Source organism: Bidens hawaiensis, unplaced genomic scaffold (assembly GCF_021521415.1).
Source record: "Bidens hawaiensis isolate Kalapana, Puna unplaced genomic scaffold, B.hawaiensis_p1.1 tig00008064_1, whole genome shotgun sequence".
Taxonomy (NCBI): domain Eukaryota; kingdom Viridiplantae; phylum Streptophyta; class Magnoliopsida; order Asterales; family Asteraceae; genus Bidens; species Bidens hawaiensis.
The window spans coordinates 828,019-848,163 of NW_027491569.1; the positions used below are offsets into that span (position 1 = coordinate 828,019).

Sequence of the window (20,145 nt, forward strand, 5' to 3'; positions counted from 1 at the left end):
CACTTCCCGGATGAATTCTCTCGTTGCTACTTCAAAAAAAGAACCAGCAGGTTGGTGGATCATTACCCTGATGATATAAGATAATAAAAGGTTTCTCTCTTTTTCATGATGAGGGGAAGATAAAAGAAAGATAAAAGAATAACAAGAAAAAAAGATAGAATCGAACAACCGTACGGGCATTATGCATTGCATACGGCTCTACAATAAAATTGACCCTGGATATGAACTGATTTAAACTGATTTGTGTTCGGCTCGTGGTTCGGTTCATGTTAACTTCTGTTTTCTTTTAAGGTTCTGATTTTGGTGGGCCAGTCTTATGAGAGGCGCTGTTTCTATGGTCCTTGCCTATAACCAGGTCAGTTTTATGGTTCTAAATTTTATTAATATCTTTTAATAACAAAATCACATTTAAACGATTTTATTTTCTTAACGTCGCAGTTCACAAGGTCAGGTCATACACATTTGCGTGGGAACGCGATCATGATAACAAGTACCATCACCGTTGTTTTCTTTAGTACAATGGTAAGTAATTTCTTTTAATTATATCATTAACATATACAGAAACAATTCATGATTTTATAATATAACATTTTGTAAAATTTTGCAGGTATTTGGATTGATAATTAAGCCTTTAGTGAGACTGCTGCTGCCCCCATCATCGAGAAACATATCCCGAATGCAGTCCTCAGAGCCAACAAGCCCAAGAGCTTTCATTAATGTTCCTCTTCTGGGAAATATGCGAGATCCAGAAGCTGATCGAGCAGGGTACCAGTCAGCTTTACAGGTGTTCCTATCAAAACCATCTCACACAGTTCACTATTACTGGAGAAAGTTTGATAATGCTTTCATGCGTCCGGTTTTTGGTGGTCGTGGTTTTCTACGTCACCTAGATGAATATCACAATCGCCTAAAAGAATCAAGCAAAGACATCGATGATGATAAAGATGAGGGCGACAATGATAGTATGGATTTTAACTAGTTAACTAAAACTCTATTGGTTTACATGTTGTTTAATTAGTACTAGTACGTTGACATTTATGTACTTTTATAAGTTGATATGTATATATGAATCGTTGTGACAAATGTTTGTATAAAACTAGCGTAAAAATCTGGAAATAGCCGGAAATACGAAAAATATTTTTTTAAAATTTCAAAGGCCTTTAGGGACGCCTCTTTTAGGGGCGAAATACACTTTTAGGGGCGACAACTATTAGGGGCGGCGACGAGTACTTTTAGGGGCGACAAATGGGTTATTAGTGACAAGGCAATAGGGGCGCCTCTTTAGGGGCGACCCGTCGCCCCTAAAAGTATTAGGGGCGATACTTGAAACCTTTAGGGGCGACGGGCGTCGCCCCTAAAACCCCCTTTTCTTGTAGTGACCCTGACATCAATCAGATCCCAAACCATAACAAGCACCCAACTCCACCTAGAGTGATGTTTGGATTTGCATAGGCGGTACACGAGCAATTATTCTTGCAAGCTGTGTCGCAATCTTGTAAGCTCATGTTGCTATTATAGACAGCATTCCCCGTGTCTGGCAGTTTCATGCTCGAAAACTTGTGAAATACCTCTCCAGGCCCACAATCCAAGGCTATCTTCCGTCCACAAACACTTGTATCATTATCAGGACTCTTTTCAAATCCTTTCAAGCACCCACAATAAGGAGATGTGGCGGTATCACAACTCCCATATGGGTCACAAACTCCATAGCCGTCACAATAACCTACCGATAAACTAATACTATGCATCCATTCCGGGTTCGGTAATTTTAGCTGCGAGATCTCAAGTATACCACCAGGACTTACAATCATTCTTAACAAGAACGTGAAGTCATTACCATTAGAAAAATAAGTGAAATACATCTCATTCTGATTCACAATCATATTAATATCGTAGGTCGGATCAGAAGGGTTAGGAGTAAAGTTTGGTCGGCCAGAAAATGTTTTGCCATTACACGGCCCGAACCTTGTTTCAATAGCAGAGCTTCTCATAATATACAACTGTTGGTATTTACCCCTAACCATCAAAAACCTTAATGCATACTCACCTGGAGAAGGATCATCTTCACTCTCCATGATGTCAGATATGTTTCTCTTCCGGTTATGAAGTTCTTGCCCATCTTCATTCCCGGTAAGTAGGTATCCCCAGGGTAATCAAAACTTTGCCAAATAACATTTTCATTCTTAATCACCAGATTTCCTGTATCCAAGAGTTGTGCTACAAGATTGATATTTGTATCAGATGCCGAAGAGTTGGATGACCAGAGGACTTTGCCGCTACCAATACCAAGAGTCAGGTTCCCTTGGTTGCCCAGTTCGACCACGCCAGAGGTGTCTATAAGTGGATTTTCCCGGTTTGCAACCCATGCAATCGTAGGCGGTGATGCGTTCTTAAACCAAATTCCCAGGTACCGATTTTTGGAACTGCCCAAGCTAAAGAAACCAAACTCAAATTTTTCGTTTTCTGAAACAATGGTCTGACCATCTGAGATGTGGTTATGCACAGCTATGGTGTCTGATGATCTAGAAGTTGTGAGCACTAGAAAGAAGAAGGTGATATATGGGAGTAACATTTTGGTTTGATTGATATCTGTACACAAATTCTCTGAATTTGGCCTTCCTCACAACTTGATAACACTTCTATGGATAAAGATAAAGCCAACTTTCATTGATGGAGATATTTTCGTTCTTCCAATAAAGAAATCTCGTCGGTCAACAAAAAGTAAACTGACAGTTTAATAGTAGATACACATGATCATTGTATGATCTCAAATGAGACGTTTGGGACTAGCACTCATAAGCATTCCATCAAACCAAAGAGAGTTAAAATTTGACACTTAACCAAAGAGAGCTAATTACACGTGTGGGACTGGTAAACCTAAGAAAGCAATGTTATCGTAGTATGCCAGAAGATATGATATGTAAAATTATTACATTCTGTTTGTGGTTTTCAATCTTGGCAACGGCTTTTCTTTAAATGAGTCAAAAAGTCAACCTTTTCCTCTATAACACTGCCCTTTCTTTTTCCTCCAGCAAAGAATCGATCTAACCATTTTTCTTGGATCATAAACCTGCAACTTCTAGCGATGTGTTACAGAAAATAATTGTTGGCGTTATGGTTAGTTTAAGTTGTTAGTAAGCCCGGACTAGTAATAGATGGTTTAATGAAGTTCTGTCAAAAGTTTAACATTTTGTGAAACTTTGAGGGAACCAAGTCTCATAATCTATTTAATTCAATTTTTGATGTTAGTCCATCATTTCAGCTCATTCTTGTTTCTTTGTAATCGTTTTCATTAGTTTTGAATATACCCTAATCTTTTGATTAGTAATTCTTATTGTATAGGTTCAATTTCTCAGATCAATAAATGTTTGTTCTTCGTGTTATTCTGTAATCGGTTGCATTTACGCTTTGAATTGATAACAATAACCGAATTAAACATGAGTATATGTTGTTGGAGTAGGTAATTATCAATTAATTTTGAAATCGATGCCAATATCAATTGATTTCGGAATTGAGTGTGGGGAGAAAGACAATGATGAAACATGGAAAATCTTGGAGAAGAAAAAAGAGGATGTTCTTCGCTGGGATTCGTCCGGAAAGGGGAAGGGAGTGGTGTGACTGTTGGTGGTTAAAGTGGGAAATTCCATAATGATAATTTTATGGGGATTGCTCTTGGTAAAAAAAAGTGAAACTTAAGAATAATTATCGGTCAAAGTGTAAGTATAGACTATTGTCAACAATAGGTGATAGTTTAGAGTATTAGAACCTAATTTTCAAGGTAAATAAATTATGAAGTAGATTCTTTATCGTACCAAGTAAATTATGAAGTAGTTAAATGCCAAAATATATGCATTTACATGTAATTTGAGACGCTGCTAGAAAAACTAGTGCCGCTGACAAATATGACGGATATAATATGGCAACGAAGGATCTCATGAAAAAACGAAAACTAAAAAAAATGAAAAATAAAAATACCTGTAGGTAATCCCTACGCAATCACTGACGGATTAAGGATAATTAGCATAACCAAGAAGTAGAGATTACGCCTCTCTTGATTTTGGGACCACTCATTCACGATCCTTATTATGCCCTTATGGGTGATGCTGGTGATTTCATCATGGGAGATCTCATCATCTCGTTCTTCTCCAAATTCTATGCTACTACTTTTATACATATATCATTTTTTAGTTGTTAACAAACTACTAATTATTTATTCAATGTTTGGAGATTATTGTCATGCTAGAAAAACTAGAGGAGGCCATGGAAGTTGATCCGATGGTGATGCAACAACTGTTTCATGCGGCCATGGATGAAGTGTTGAGTCAAACGTAGTTAGGACCACCACCATTATGTTATATAGCTAAAATTCGATGGTGATGCAACACATGCTTTTTGCGGCCATGAAAAAAGTGTTGAATCAAACGTGGTTAAGACCGCCACCGTCCTATTATATAGCTAAAATTTTCACCTGTATGTAACTTTTTGTATAAAGATATTTTTCATTTAGTGTTTATATGATCAAATCCCGGATCGATAATCAAACATGAATAAACAAATAACTCTTGTTTATTAATTAGAAAATCTAACTCAAAAAACTTATTACAATCTCTCAAACCCTAACTCGGTTTGACTCTTGATGAACCCTAACTCGGTTGCATCTAGATGAACCCTAACTCGGTTACATCTCGTGTGTGCCTCTTGGATGAACTCTAACTCGGTTGCATCTCACATCACCACACTCTATAATGTCTAACCATACATGTTTATATAGTACTGACCTAACTTGCTATCAAAGACATTACCTATTATAATTACAATACAATTACGAAACATAACGTAATTAGGAAACACAACCAATTATGACTAGCTTGTCAATATTAGTCTCTCAAGTTCACCGACTTGTGACTTAGAGTCTGAAATTACTTCCAACATATGAGGTATTTTGGATACAATACCTTTTTTAATATATTTACTTTTTACTTACAATCTTACCAAAGATTACCAACAAATCTGTCTGTCGTCACTAAAAGCCTTCTGGTTTGTAGTGGGATATTGCTTAAGCAAACGTGTATAATGTAGGCGATAAAGGTAATATTAAGGTAATACTGTTAAGCCTGGAAAAGTAGTTATGCTAAAGTTAATTAAACTAATTAAGTGACTCTAAATTTAGAGTTAATTTCAAGTAATAATGAGGTGCTTAGTCATGTTCAACTTCCTTTTGATATTAGGGGAGAAAATTACATTGTGTTTGCTTTGTATCTTCTCGGGGTGAAACTTTAGTATGATTAGAATAACATTTAAATACAAATTACATAGAAGTTCTCGTAAGCACACTGCCGTCCCCGTGCATCAGAGCACAGAAACTTTACGAACAATACCTTGGAGCCGATTTCTCGTAAGCACACTGCCACTTACAACAAAAAAAACTAAAGTAGATTATTATAGAGTTCTCCAATATTCCCAGCCTCCTCTATCAAACGTGGAATGAAATTGAATGAATCATGTCAGATAAACTAGTAACTAGTAATCCAATGCTAGATTTGAGAAGATTAAAGAAAAAGGAAATACACATATAAACAGACATTTATGTGGGCATGGATTGATAAGTATGCATGCAGTGATCCAAAAAATTCACATTATTTATATATATAGGCATCTAAAATGACCTGAAGTGTGATTAAAATGTTTCTTCTTAGTATCTACCATCCACTTGACTTAGTGTTACTACATTAATTGAAGATGATAGTGAAGGAAGACTTGAGGTGGAGTTGATTTCACTTTCTTGAATAAAGAAAGCTGGTTTTTTAGGAGAAGGACGTGCCCCTTCACCACCCAAGAATGCAACCACGGTTGGCGTGTTAGGTCTATCTTCTACTCGTTGTTGCACACACAATAAGCCAACATGTACCGCTTGCAACACTTCGGAAGCTGAATAGGACGCACCTAAAGACTCATCAATTAGATCGAGAGACTTGCCTTTCGTGTAAAGTCTCCATGCCTATATGAATCCACATGAAGACAAAAGTTAGATCATATCATAAGGTATATATATGCACCCGCATTATTCAGTGCAAGTTTAGTTCAAATCACAAAACGATGTTTATAGAACGTCATCACATGTATGCACATAAAGGCTCGTTGTCACATAATATACATGGAGGCCAGGAGGTTAAAATCATAACCGTTAAATAATTAGGAGCCAGAAAAACCACTTTTAACCGTCGGATCATTTGAAGGGATGATTGTTATCTCCACTCCATGAAGCGCTACCAATCTTTCCTTTTGTTCCCCGTGTTAAGTCTCAAGAAGGTTCATTTTGTTCCACATTAGTTAATGGTTTTTAATTCAACTCACACTTACATGTATATGTATTCCAAATACAACAAGGGTGCATAGTATATTTCAATTTTGGATGGATGATCGAAATTAACACACTTACATGTCCAAGAAGGTTATCATCATGGTCTTCGTGAACGAAACCTCTATTTTTCTTCCCGCTCACAATTTCAAGTACCAAAACCCCAAAGCTGAAAATATCTGACTTTACCGAGTAGAGACCATTCGCTGCATACTATGGAGATATGTAGCCCCTGAGTAGAAGTTAGGACCATGCAAATTAAGTCAATGGACGCAAGACATATATAAATATTACTGAAATCACAAATTAAGTTGAGGGTTTCTTACAGAGTTCCCATGATTCTCTTTGTATTTCCTTCACTCTCGTCTTCTTTAAACATTCTGGCTAAACCGAAATCTGATATCTTTGGATGTATTTGATGATTAAGTAAAATGTTTCCTGCTTTTAAGTCCCTATGTATAACTTTAAGCCGGGAATCTTGATGAAGATAAAGAAGACCTCGAGCAATCCCATGAATTATACGGAATCGTTGTGGCCAGTCAAGTAACAACTTCCTAGATTCATCTGCTTAATATGCAACAATTTAGTTTTAGAAAAGGATGCAACAATTTAGTTTCAGAAGCAATACACCTTATAAGAAGATTGATGGAAAAGTATAGGGAGAAGAAGCGTGACCTGCATATGGTGTTTATTGACCTAGAAAAGGCCTACGACAGTGTGCCACGACAGGTGCTTTGGGAGTGCTTGGAGGGTAGAGGAGTACCAAGGAAATACATAGAGATAATTATGGATATGTATACCATGAGTGCAACAAGTGTTCGTGCACCAGCGGGGGATACTGAGTTCTTCCCCATAGAGGTGGGTCTTCACCAGGGGTCAGCGCTAAGTCCGTTTCTTTTTGCAGTAGTCTTGGATGAGTTGTCAAAGTCGATTCAGGGAACGCTTCCGTGGTGCATGATGTTCGCGGGCGATATTGTGTTACTTGCTGAGACAAAACAAGATCTAAACATGAGGCTTGAGGAGTGGCGAACAACCTTAGAGACAAAAGGTTTAAGGATTAGTCGATCTAAGACGGAGTACCTACACTGTGATTTTGGTGGGGTAAATAACAATGAGGACGTACAGATCACCATTGAAGGGCAGGTAGTTCCGCAAGTAACGAAGTTCAAGTATCTAGGATCTTTTGTTCAGAGCGATGGGGAATTAGACAGTGATGTGACCCATCGAGTCCAGGTAGGATGGTGTAGATGGAAAGCAGCCACATGTATATTGTGCGACAAGAGTTTCCCAACTAAACTAAAGGGAAAATTTTATAGGGTTGCAGTTAGACCTGCAATGCTATATGGAACAGAGTGTTGGGCCATCAAGAAGGCACAAGTGCGGAAGATGGAGGTAGCAGAAATGAGAATGCTACGTTGGATGTGTGGACACACAAGGTTAGACCGAATAAAAAACATTGTGTTTCGGGAGAGATTAGGGGTAGCAAACATAGCAGACAAAATAAGAGAGTGGAGATTGAGATGGTTTGGACATGTGAAGAGAAGACAGATGACGAGTCCTGTTAGAACCGTAGAAAATATTAATACAGAGGGGAAGAGGGGTAGAGGACGGCCTAAATTGACTTGGGACGAAAGGATTATGCATGATTTGATAGACCTAAACCTCTCCGAGGACATGGTTGAGGATAGGAATTCTTGGAGAAGTAGAATTAAAGTTAAGAATTCTTAGGAATAAACGATTACCCTAGGGCTTCTATTTTCCTTTTTTGTCACACACCATAATGATATTATCTTTACATATATTATTATTTTTATTATTATTAATGTTTATATTACTGTTGAACTTAGATTTATCTGTATTGCTCCATACATATGTACTTTAGAGCTGAGGGTCTCTCTGGAAGCCACCTCTTTATCCTTTCGGATAGAGGTACAGTGTGCCTACATCCCACCCTCCCCAGACCCTACTTATAGCTAGTTGACATCATTCGTGGAAAATGAGGTGTCGGGTGCAACTCCGTCTATGATGTGGTCAAAAATAGGGGATGAATTTATCACTGCTACATCATTGTTTGCACCGGGCATTCCAAGAAACGCATGCCAAATCCAAATATCAAATGATGCAACTATCTCAAGAATAATTGTTGGGTTATCATAATCACCCCAATGATATTGACTTTGCCAAGCAACTGGGCAGGCTTCCCAATCCCAGTGTGTGCAATCGAGGCTACCAAGCATCCCTGGAAAACTGTGTCTTTGTTGATGCACCTCATGTATTTTTTGAATGTAACTTTGAATCGGTCCCCTCAACTATTTTTTATGATATTGTTGACGAATACCTAATAGTAATAATTTCAACAAAGTTAATAAAATTTACACTTAAAATAAGAAGGTTTAGAAATAAATAATTAAAATGATAATAATACTCACATTCGCAGAACGTGTAAAGGGTTTCACGACCCACTGTCTCCGACAATTGTAAATACTCTTCCATGGCGTCGCTCGTGTTTACGCAAGTTGACGAATTGCCACCGTGCATTTTTGCATGGGAGAAAAACCCGATTTACCTTTCATGTCCTCCCGCTATTGTAAAAATGCATAATCGCGTTCTAAATCGCCAACTATTCGTAAAAATAGTTGGCGACTCATCCGAAAACGGCGCCAAAATCATTCCAAATCAAAAGTCGCGTCCGACGAAAAATAATCTTTTATCAAGCGGTCATGAGCACCTACTCGTTCCCGTTGAAGACGAGGTCGTCTTGTTCGTAGCTGTGATCTTTCGCAATGCTCGACTAAGAGTTGGGGCAGCCTCTCGAATAGCACTAAATATCGCTTTATCCTCTGTATCCAAATCTAAAATAACGTCGAGATCGAGGTAGTAATCGGGTGTCGAAGATAATTCGAAAGACATATTTTTGGAGATAATTTCATAAGTTTAAAGAGGTGAATGAGATATTTGATATATATATATATATATATATATATATATATATATATATAGGGAGAGGATCATGAAAGAACTCTATTTTATGGAGAGAACTAGAGAACTACTAAGTTAAGGGGGTAAATATGTAAAACATCTCAAACTATATTTTTCCCCAAATATTGTTTCCCTTATTAGTATATCTCCTTCCCCTGTTCAATCTCAATCCATCGATGATGCCCAGATCAATTAATTGAATCGTCCTAATCTAATTGAAATCGAGCTCCATTGATCACGCATGTTGTTCATCCCGTTATTCCAAACATGTTGATCGAAGGTATTGTTAGGTTAAATTCATTTTACTACCTTAGATTCAATTATAATCGTGTTTTTGCTTTTGTTTAATCGGAAATCGACTAGTCTGGAAGCATTGTTGCATTTAATGGTGCATTGTCGGTTCAATTGAACGATTCTATGTCAAATACCTTTGTTACTGCAACAAACGGTTACGACTATGCTGAAATAACCGACTCTATGTCAAAATCTCGTGTCAATCAATCAAGTGTTTCATGTTCAGTGTCATCCGGCAATGGTGCTTTAAGCTATTGTGTCCAAACCGATAATAATATGCAATCTGTTGGTGTTGAACATCGAGGTAACATATTGACTTTATGGATCTGCATACACACCTGATATTCAATGCATAAATGATATATATTACGTATGTGTTTTATATTGCATATACGTATTATAGCACCTTTTACCCATATTATGCAACACACATGTGCACTATACATGTTAACACTCTGTCTTACATGACGTGTTATCTAAATGTTAACACTATGCGACATTTGTTACAGTCACGTAACGCGTCTTAAATGTTAATGTATTTGTAATAATATATTCAACCTTATACAGGGTGTGTGTCGAGTATTGTTTACCATACACCAAACGGAACAACATACTGGAAACCTAACGTGCCCGAAGAATTTGTGCCTGTCAAAGACATGGAGTTTGAAACGTGGGACGATGCTGTCAATATGTATAACACGTATGCTGACAAATCTGGGTTTTGCAATGCGTTTAAGCACTATTAAACGAGTCAAGGGTTCGGTAACACACAGATACATGCTTTGTACTCGAGCCGGAAAACCGAAATTCAAGATTTTGATTCAACTAACACAAACTCTGCTTTGACCTCGCGTCGCAGCAGCTCCAAGGCCGTGTGTTGCAATGCCCGCCTAAGATTGAAACCCGTTCCAAACACCATGAGATTCAAGATATATGATTTTGTTAATATTCATACCCATGAGCTGATTGGACCGAACGCTATGGAGTTTACAAAGAAACGACAAAAAATTGGGTATTCTGAACGCAATTTCATTCACAAACTAAGTTTAAACAAAATTGGTCCAAACATTGCGCATAACTTGCAATGTTCGTTAAAGGGCGGATCTCACAACGTCAATGGCACTAAAACTGATTTCCAAAATGCAACCAGGGATGTCCGCATCTTTATTTCTGACAGAGATGCGCAAATGATTGTGGACACACTGACGTCTCGTTCGTTAAACTTGCCAGATTTCTCGTTTGAGTACAAAGTTGTTGGAAGTGAACTCCGGTATATATTTTGGGCTGACGATGTTTCAAAATGCAACTATGACGCATTCGGGGAGGTTTTAGGTTTTGATGCAACCTACAGTACCAATAAGTAAGTGATCGATACACAGATACATTACACGTATATATTAATGATGTTAACCATTTTTAACTGCACATTGTACTACCGTCACACCTGTTTGATACCAACATTCCACACACGTGTTTTTTATACGTGTTTTATGTATGCATTTTGTGTAACATATTTTTTTTCTTTTTTTTGTAATTATATGAAAGATACGGCATGATATTTGTACCATTTACTGGCGTGGATCATCATAAGAAGTGTGTGAAATTTGGTGCTGGTCTAATATATGACGAAACTATCGAGTCGTACAAGTGGTTACTCGACAAGTTTCTTAAAACACATAAAAAAACAGCCCAAACTCGTTTTAACCGATCAAGATGCCGCGGTTAAACAAGCTGTTTGTGCTGTGTTTGACCAGTCAATTCACCGACTTTGCATGTGGCACATTGTTAAGAAGATACCATTAAAGGTACAATTATTTTAATTTTTGTTTTAATTTTTTATTTTTGTTATATATGATGCACATATGTAACGCTCGTGCAATTTTTAAAAAATTTCGGGTGACTTATTAGCAAATACATATTTACGAGTTTCCATACATAAACTGGTATGGAACTTGTTTATAACACCTTCTACATTTGATGAGCAGTGGAAATTGCTTATTGATGACCTTAATTTGAGTGATCATCATTGGCTTACCGAGATTTATGCAATTAGGGAGCAACGGGTCCCTTGTTATTTCAGAGAAATACAATGGTGTTGCCTTCTGAAAACCACATCGAGATGTGAAAGCTCAAATTCTCTTTTTAAGGTCAACACCAGTCATGCCAACAAGCTTGTCCAGTTTTTATTGTGTTTTGGCACTGCTCTTGATAGACAACGAAAAACTCAACTCGAGCTTGACATTGAAACTAGTACAACGACACCAAAAATGCCCGAAAAACTGCCTTTGGAAATACACGCGTCCAAGATATATACACGCAAAATATTCTTGGATGTTCAAAAGGAAATTTACAGAGGAATGCAGTGTTATATTACAAGTTCTTCGGAAATAGACGGCGTTAAATAATTCAACATTGCACATACCAACAAAAGATTCAAAGTAGTCAACAATTACGTGGTAAGTTTGTTTATGTTTTCTGTTATATTTATGTTTACATGTTAACGCTTACATTCCTCGGCATTCACCTTATTTTTCATGTTACATTTTTTGTTGGTTAAAATACGTAGGTTGACTTTAATGCACATGATACAACTGTTTCTTGCTCGTGCATGGGGTTCACGCGTGTTGGATATCTGTGCAGACATGCTTTTTGCGTGTTTAGGTACAACCAGGTCGAATTGATACCTGACAAATACCTGCCTGCTTGGTGGATGAGAAACGTGCTTCCGTACAGGGTTCATGACATCTCGAACAGATATTCGGCTGAAGATGACGAGGAGTCCGTTATTAGACCCAACATGTTTGAATTATTAACCGAATTTGCTGACCGGCTGAGACACAAACCGGATTGCCTCATTCCCTCCTTGTCCAGCTTAAAGATATAAAAGACAAGGTGTTTAAAGAGTTCCCGTCTGAGCCACCTTGTAACAGTAAACGTTCGATTATAAGCGAGCTTGTTGGACAGCCCGACACGGTTGATGTGACTATCAAGCCACCGACTGGTATTAGAAATAAGGGGTCGGGTACTAAACGTCAAGTCGGCGTGGTTGAAAAACTGCTGGAAAATTGTAACAAAAACCCAAGGCTGTGTCACAAATGCAACAAATACGTGATCGATCATGACTCCCGTAACTGTGAAAAGGTCAAAGCTGCCAAAGAAGCCGCCACCGCCGCTGTTGTTTTAGCTGATGCTGCTGTGCCAAGTCAACCACCGACCGTTCCATCAACCGTTATGCCACACGGTCCAAACGTGTTGCTTCTACTTGATTTTATGCATTTAATATTACATGCATGCTTTATTTTATGCACTTTATGTTACATACGTGCATTGCATTGTTATATATTCAATAAGCGCGTCTCATATTTTCGTATTAGACGATTATGCATTTTAATAAATTTTGAAATGACTGCTGGCACCAATGAAACTTATGTTTGTGTAATACAGATTAATATTTTGATTTTTATACTTGCGTTTAAACCGTTTTAGACGGGTGCAGTTGCGTGGCATATATCGTTTGCGCATGTGTTTTGACCGATGCATTATCATTTGTGTGTTGTATGTTTTATATACCTGTGTTTTTTTACATTCTACGTTCTGAATATTGTATCGGGTATACACATTTACACACGCTTTTTGATGTTACACTGATTATCAGGTTGTGTGTACGCATTATAATGCGTATACGCATGTTTATTCTTTTTTATTTGCACCTCTTATTTTAATACAACTATGAGTGTTTTTTAATTTCCAATTTGTATAATGTAATGTGAACATCTATCCTTACTATGTTTTCGTGTTACATGTGTGCATCCCAAATTAGTCCTTGTCTATCCTTTTTTCATATTACACGTGTGCATTACACATTGGTACCTTTATATATCCTTGTTATGTTTTCATATTACAAGTATGCATCACACTTTCTATATATATTGTACCCGTCACACATTCTATTTACATGTCGAATATCATCGTATACGTTGCACATTCCCTATGCATTTTTACACACATTCAACTAACACAAACACTTGCATCCATACCATTCAAATGTTCCATTAACTTGCAAATATCAAAACAAACAAAACAACCGAGACAAATGTTTACAACCATACCATCCAACCGTCTAATTCAATTACACGTGTCAAAACAAAACAAAATAAGCATGCATAAACTATATGACACCATATGTTTTTATACGATTACCGTTTATTTCATTCTTAACTTCCAAGTATCAACATTTATCCATCAGCCCTCCTTAAAACGAACCTTTTTAACCATAACCTGCTTTGGTTTTTTGCTTTCCCATTCCCTAGCATCCGCCAACAAGCCATCCCTTACATTGTTTACTTCCGAAAGCAACATGCGATCTATGTACTTCATCCTAAGAATATTGATCTGCTCTACCTTTCTGTCTTCTTCCATGCTGAAGTCACATTCGACATGATCTCCTCCTCTATAGCACTCCATGTGTCGCATCGCGAATACAGCACAATCTGTTACGTTGCTTGATGTTTTCCATGGTAACTCCACTCTTGTTGGCGACCATGTACGCATAATCTCTTTAACCTTTGGGTGTCCAACCAATGTCAGGTACCTGCCGAATATGTCAATCTGTGTAAACGAAAAAAAATATCATTATAACAAATGTGTATGACAACAGTATATATTTATAATGTAATACATGTTCAACTTGTTAACATACTACGCTATCACCGACTGCCTACGTGTATTCATCGCTAATAATATTTTTATACTGTGCCTTGACTTACCACTTTGTACGGCGTGCTTTTGTTCGCGTAATTTTTGCTGGTTCTAACTCCATACACGGTCTTCACCATGTTGTCGAAAACATAAACACCAGTTTCCCTCATGTCGAAAGCGATTACGTAAAAGTGATTTTTTTCAAAAATTGGAAACAACACCGCATCATACTCTCTTAAACCCATCTTGCTTTCATCCTTATTTAGCACAGACAACAAGTTTGTTTTAAACGCTTTTACTCTTTCTTCATGTGTTGATTTCCTTTTTGTAAGCATCCATCCAATCTTGCACATTTAATTAATGTCACTTCAACATTAGTTTATATAAGCGTTATTCAAATTATTCTAAGGCTATATATACTGTAAACTTACAATCGTTGATGCGCGACAAAATAAACGGTTTATTGACCCCGGGCTTCTAAATTGTTCTTGATAGTTTAAAACCGTGATCCAACAGTCAACCATGCTTTGCTGAACCAGATTACCCGGCAACAGAGACTCCAACAAATAAGCTCTCGTGAAAACACCATAGTCAGCGTCAAACATATCCTTTCTGTGTAATATTAAATTGATAACAAATACTAACATTATATATATTAAATTGAAAACCCCATATGTTTATATAGTACATACATGTATTATTCACGCATGTATAATTAACAGCACGTATACGCACTTTAATGCGTATACGCAGTAATATAGTAAGTTTACATATGCACCAGCTTAATAATGTGTATGCGTGAAACATCAATACTTACATAATGTTTCATGAACCATACACATACACGCTGCTGCCATATTAACGTGTTACATATATGCATTAATATGTGTGCATATTGCTACATACACGCACTACTATGTTTTCATATGTAATTACAAACATAATACGTGTATAAAAAATTAATAAAACATTTTTACGTGAATGTTTTATCAGCAATCCTGTCTTCTTCCTTCTCCGAAAGTTCTGTAGATTTCAACCTTGTGCTCTTTCTTTCCTTATTCTTTTTAAAGTCTACCAGTCCTCTTAGGTACCGACAAACCATCATTTCTTCATCACTCATCACCTGTTCTATGTGAACTGGTTGGTACAACCCTATACCCGTGTTTTCATTAGCATTCGTGTCGTTATCCATGCCACCTGATTCTTGGGAGCTGAAACCGAGACTGAAACTCGGTTTTTCATAATCGACTTCTTTTGTTTTATCTGTGATATTCTTTATCACGTCATTCAGATTCAAACCACCCTCATCCTCTTCAGCCTCGACTTCAATCTTCTCACCATCAACGTTCGCATTGTCGTCCTCGAAGTTTACAACATCTTTGTAGAAATTTTTATACCTGTCAACAAAAGTCTTTATCTCGCTAATTGTTAGAAAAGCCGAACGTGCTTCACGCAGAGCTCCTTCGATTATTTTTTTGTTTTTGATAGCAGATTCGAATAGCATGTCAATCTTGGTCACATGTCCCTGTTAATAAAAAAGCACATCATAAGTTATTAATGCTAACAGTCCCATTATACTAAATATATACACGTGTGATGGTTGTAACTTGTACCGTCAGATCATTCGGGCTATACAGATTTGCAGACGTGTTAGTCTCTATTTCGTCCTCGCTTTCATCTCCATCCACACCCAAATACATGTCCTAATCTCACCTTGTCCAAAACCTCCATGTTTCATTTCTAACCTTTCCTTTTTTTTCAGATTTGCCATGCTCCAAAATTTTATCGGGCTCATGCTACGTTCCACATTAAATTCGGGAGATGCGACTCTATCCACATAGGTTAACTGTCAATTTTTTTAAAAACGTTAGATACACGCACGTTTAATAATGCTAAAAAAATTTACAATCATTTATTTAATGAAATTCGTACCACGAGTATCGTCAGCGGGCCAGTAAATATTGATTTCAGATCGCATCTTCTCCAACCAGACTTGCATTTTTTCATTGAATCGACGATGAAAGAGCACCTATCAATATCACATATGTTTGTGTCGTCTCTTATGTGATGAATGAATTCAAGCTTGCATTTTCCCATCTGTTGAATCTCACCCATCGCGCTAAGGAACATCGCCAAAAAGTCAAGCTTGAACATCATTCCACCGTCATCACGATTATCTTCAATCTTTGCAGCAATCTCGGTTGGTGTGACATATGTTCCCAGATACCTCTTTTTCCAAGTTTTTTGTATTCTTACAAACTTCTGGGTACACTCGGTCGATGATAACTGTATACCGCTGTTTGGTATCCCGAGCAGTTGGTGGATTGTGTCGTTGTCTATTTTGAGCTTATTGGCACCCAAATCAATCACCATATTAGCTGCGTTGAACTTATCAACCACAAAATGCCCTAACCCATCCGGTATACCGTCTACTTTAAATTGTAGCGTTTTCCCAAACCCTATGCTTCGAACAGCGGCCCGTTGTGTCCTTGAAAGCTTTTCGATGCATGAAAATAGCTGTTTTGGTGACGAGCGAGTCCTTAACCCACCTCCTTCATACTTTTTTGCCACTATTCTCTTTCCCTTTGCAGTTTTCTTTCTACCTGTTAAAACACAAGTAACATGTATGTTTAATACACTAATAACGCATATATGTATACATATCTAAAACACATGTCATACATGATTATGGCCTACATCTAACATGTCGTAATATGCACGCGCTTTCGTACACGTAATACAACGAGTCGCTTAAACGTGAAATACAACAGTAGTACGCATGTGCATTTCTTAATGTAATGCGTATACGTATTGCAATAATGATGCGTACAACACATATGCATTGCATACACTCAATATGTTATATCTGCATCAACATTTAATACACACATATACGCGTAAATGTCTAACACATCGGTAGTGCATATTTGTTATACGCCTAAACGTATAAGACACAGTAAATCATGTAATGCATATACGTATTGCACTAACGATACAAATAATGCGTAATCAATGCATATGCGCACTACATGAAGTCTACATTAATGTTTAATACACCATATCCGCGTAAATGCTCGACTCATCTGTAATGAGTATGTGCTATATGCGTAAATGTATAAGACGAATTAATATTGTATCTACCTAAATTGGTAGTGCATAGGTGTAATACAACATATAATGCTCGTGTACTCACCTTCATTGCTTTTGGATACGTCAACATTCAGTGTTCCACTTTTCAAAACGCATGCATGTTTTGATGATCTTGATATAACTTTTGCTGTAAAATATATGAAATATCATATATGTATATAATACGTGTTAACAAGTATGTGTGCGTTTGAGAGTTTTCTACCTGGACTTGCATCCTCAACGTCCGACGATATTCCTTTATTCGATGTCCTGCTCCTTTTATGCCCTGATGACCGTGACTTATTTGATTTTTCTATCGGTGTAAAAGAAATAAAAAAACGTATAAAAAACAAAAAAATATACAGTTGACCATTTCATGCTTTTAAAAATAACGAAAAAAAAATAAACATTATATCTTACCTATGTCTATATCAGCAGCCGGCTGTGTTTTACTTTTTTCTTTGTTATATACGACTCTTATCTTTTTGACCACATGTTCCGTCTGCTCGTCTTTGTCCGCTATAGGCACTTGTATCTGGTTTTAGCAACTGTTTCGTGCCATCTGCCTTTCTTTGTAAGTTTTAAAATTGTCATTTCTTGTTATTACCTATATAAATTATGTCCACGTGTTAGTAAACATGATAAAAGTTTCATATATTTGCATGTACATATACCTAAACAAACACCATACAATTTCTTACTCTATTCATGTTATAATGTAACACACCTATGCATTTATATATATTTTACGACCATGTAAGACAACATTAAAGTATTTTTACAAACTTATCTATAAAACGCTCAATCAGTCACGGTAATTATGTGTTGTGTATATGAAATCGAAAAAATAGTAAATTTTCATCAACGTTTTATTGATTTAAAAAAAAACATATACATATATAACAGAGTATAATGCGTATGTGAAGCGGTATATGCAAAATAATGTTCGATCTACTAATGACTCATGTAACAACCAAAAAACGCACAATAATATCATATGTTTGCTTCGATTATGTGTAATATACTAATGACTCATGTAATACATATGTTCAATCACATTTATACGATCTATTATCAACATATTGTTATTCGATTTTTAGAGATAAATCACGAAAAACAGAGAATAATGCGTATGTGTAGTGGTACACACAAAATAATGTTTGACTCACAATCAAAAAACGCATAATAATATCATATGTTCGTTCGATTATGTGTAATATGCTAATGAATCATGTAATACATATGTGCAATCACACATATACGAGCTATTATCAGCATATTGTAACTCGATTTTGAGATATAAGTCATGAAAAACAGAGAATAATGCGTATGTGTAGTGGTGTACACAAAATAATGTTTAACTCACAACCAAAACGCACAATAATATCATATGTTAGTTCGATTATGTGTAATATTCCAATTAATCATGTAATACATATGTGCAATCACACGTATACGAGCTATTATCAACATATTGTAACCGATTTTGAGATATAAATCACGAAAAATAGAGAATAATGCGTATGTTTAGTGGTGTACACAAAATAATGTTTAAGTCACAACCAAAACGCACAATAATATCATATGTTCTTTCGATTATGTGTAATATGCTAACAAGTCATGTAATACATATGTGCAATCACACGTATACGAGCTATTATCAGCATATTGTAACCCGATTTTGAGATATAAATCACGAAAAACAGAGAATCGGCTATTGAATGATTACCTTATAGTGTTACTCGGCTTCGATTTTATGTTATTCACATTTAATCGGCCGGCTGGTTTGTGTTCGTCTGGTTTTGAATAAACCCTAGGTTGGATGAACGACGATTGAGAATTGAGATATGCGTGAGATCTAGAGAGAGATGGGATAGATAGGAAGCGATGGTTTTGGGAGGGTTTTTGTTATATTTTGTAATTCCTTAATTGCCCTTTTCTAATAAAAACGAGACTTGTTGTCAGTTTTTTTTTTTCAATTTTGATTAGGTGAAATTAATGAAAATAGTAGAGTTCTCTAGTTCTCTCATTTAGAAGGGTTCTCTCTAGATCTCACCCCTATATATATATATATATATAGGTTGGATCATTTCAGAAGTTTTTTTACAGCGAGAAGTGAAAATGTAACTCTATTAATCCCTAATTTCACTCCCTTTCATACGATGTTACATACATATATGTAGGTTGATTGTATTTATGTCTTAATTACACATTCAAACCTACCTACAAACATATAAATGTAATATATATATATATGGGAGATATATTTTGAGAACCTTGATGAGTTTTAACAAATTTAAGAACTCAATACGGACCACGCATTTAATTAAATGAGTATAGAATATGTGGTTGAGAATAAATCCGATTAAAAATTAATTATGAGAGAGAATAAATATTTTTGATTATTACACAAGTAAAAATGTTAGTTCGCATGTGTAATAAGTTGATTCTGTGTGTAAAAAAATATAGTAATTTTTTTTACGTTATGTACACTTACGTATTACATAACGTGTAAAAACAAATTCAAAAGAAAAAATTTGTTACGTTGAGTTCTTTCGATTTCGTAAAACTCAAAGTGGTTCTCAAAAGAAATCAAACATATATATACACACACACACACAATTTATTTTTGAAATTTTTTTCATATTTTAAACAGTCATAATACCATTGGAAAAGGAGGGGATCCA

At 36.3% G+C, this 20,145-nt stretch overlaps 3 protein-coding genes and 2 pseudogenes across 3 annotated transcripts; 3 read left to right on the top strand and 2 right to left on the bottom strand.

Moving 5' to 3' along the window:
* Positions 1 to 316: 316 nt before the first annotated feature.
* LOC143636813 (sodium/hydrogen exchanger 1 pseudogene) lies at positions 317 to 979 on the top strand (annotated as a pseudogene).
* Positions 980 to 1,391: 412 nt separating this feature from the next.
* Positions 1,392 to 2,572, bottom strand: LOC143636816 (G-type lectin S-receptor-like serine/threonine-protein kinase At4g27290 pseudogene; annotated as a pseudogene).
* A 7,976-nt stretch (positions 2,573 to 10,548) lies between these two features.
* On the top strand, positions 10,549 to 10,995 carry LOC143636817 (protein FAR1-RELATED SEQUENCE 5-like). The gene has a single exon (XM_077104310.1). It carries the CDS (start codon positions 10,549 to 10,551, stop codon positions 10,993 to 10,995), a length of 447 nt encoding a protein of 148 aa, XP_076960425.1.
* A 258-nt stretch (positions 10,996 to 11,253) lies between these two features.
* LOC143636818 (protein FAR1-RELATED SEQUENCE 5-like) lies at positions 11,254 to 13,117 on the top strand. The gene is made up of 5 exons (XM_077104311.1): positions 11,254 to 11,436; positions 11,617 to 12,027; positions 12,198 to 12,413; positions 12,503 to 12,919; positions 13,076 to 13,117. The coding sequence occupies exons 1-5, from the start codon at positions 11,254 to 11,256 to the stop codon at positions 13,115 to 13,117; spliced, it is 1,269 nt and encodes a 422-aa protein (XP_076960426.1).
* Positions 13,118 to 13,873: 756 nt separating this feature from the next.
* Positions 13,874 to 17,225, bottom strand: LOC143636820 (uncharacterized). The gene is made up of 2 exons (XM_077104312.1): positions 14,398 to 17,225; positions 13,874 to 14,239 (listed from the first exon to the last, which is right to left on the bottom strand). The coding sequence occupies exons 1-2, from the start codon at positions 14,680 to 14,682 to the stop codon at positions 13,874 to 13,876; spliced, it is 651 nt and encodes a 216-aa protein (XP_076960427.1). The 5' UTR covers positions 14,683 to 17,225.
* Between the last annotated feature and the right edge of the window lie 2,920 nt (positions 17,226 to 20,145).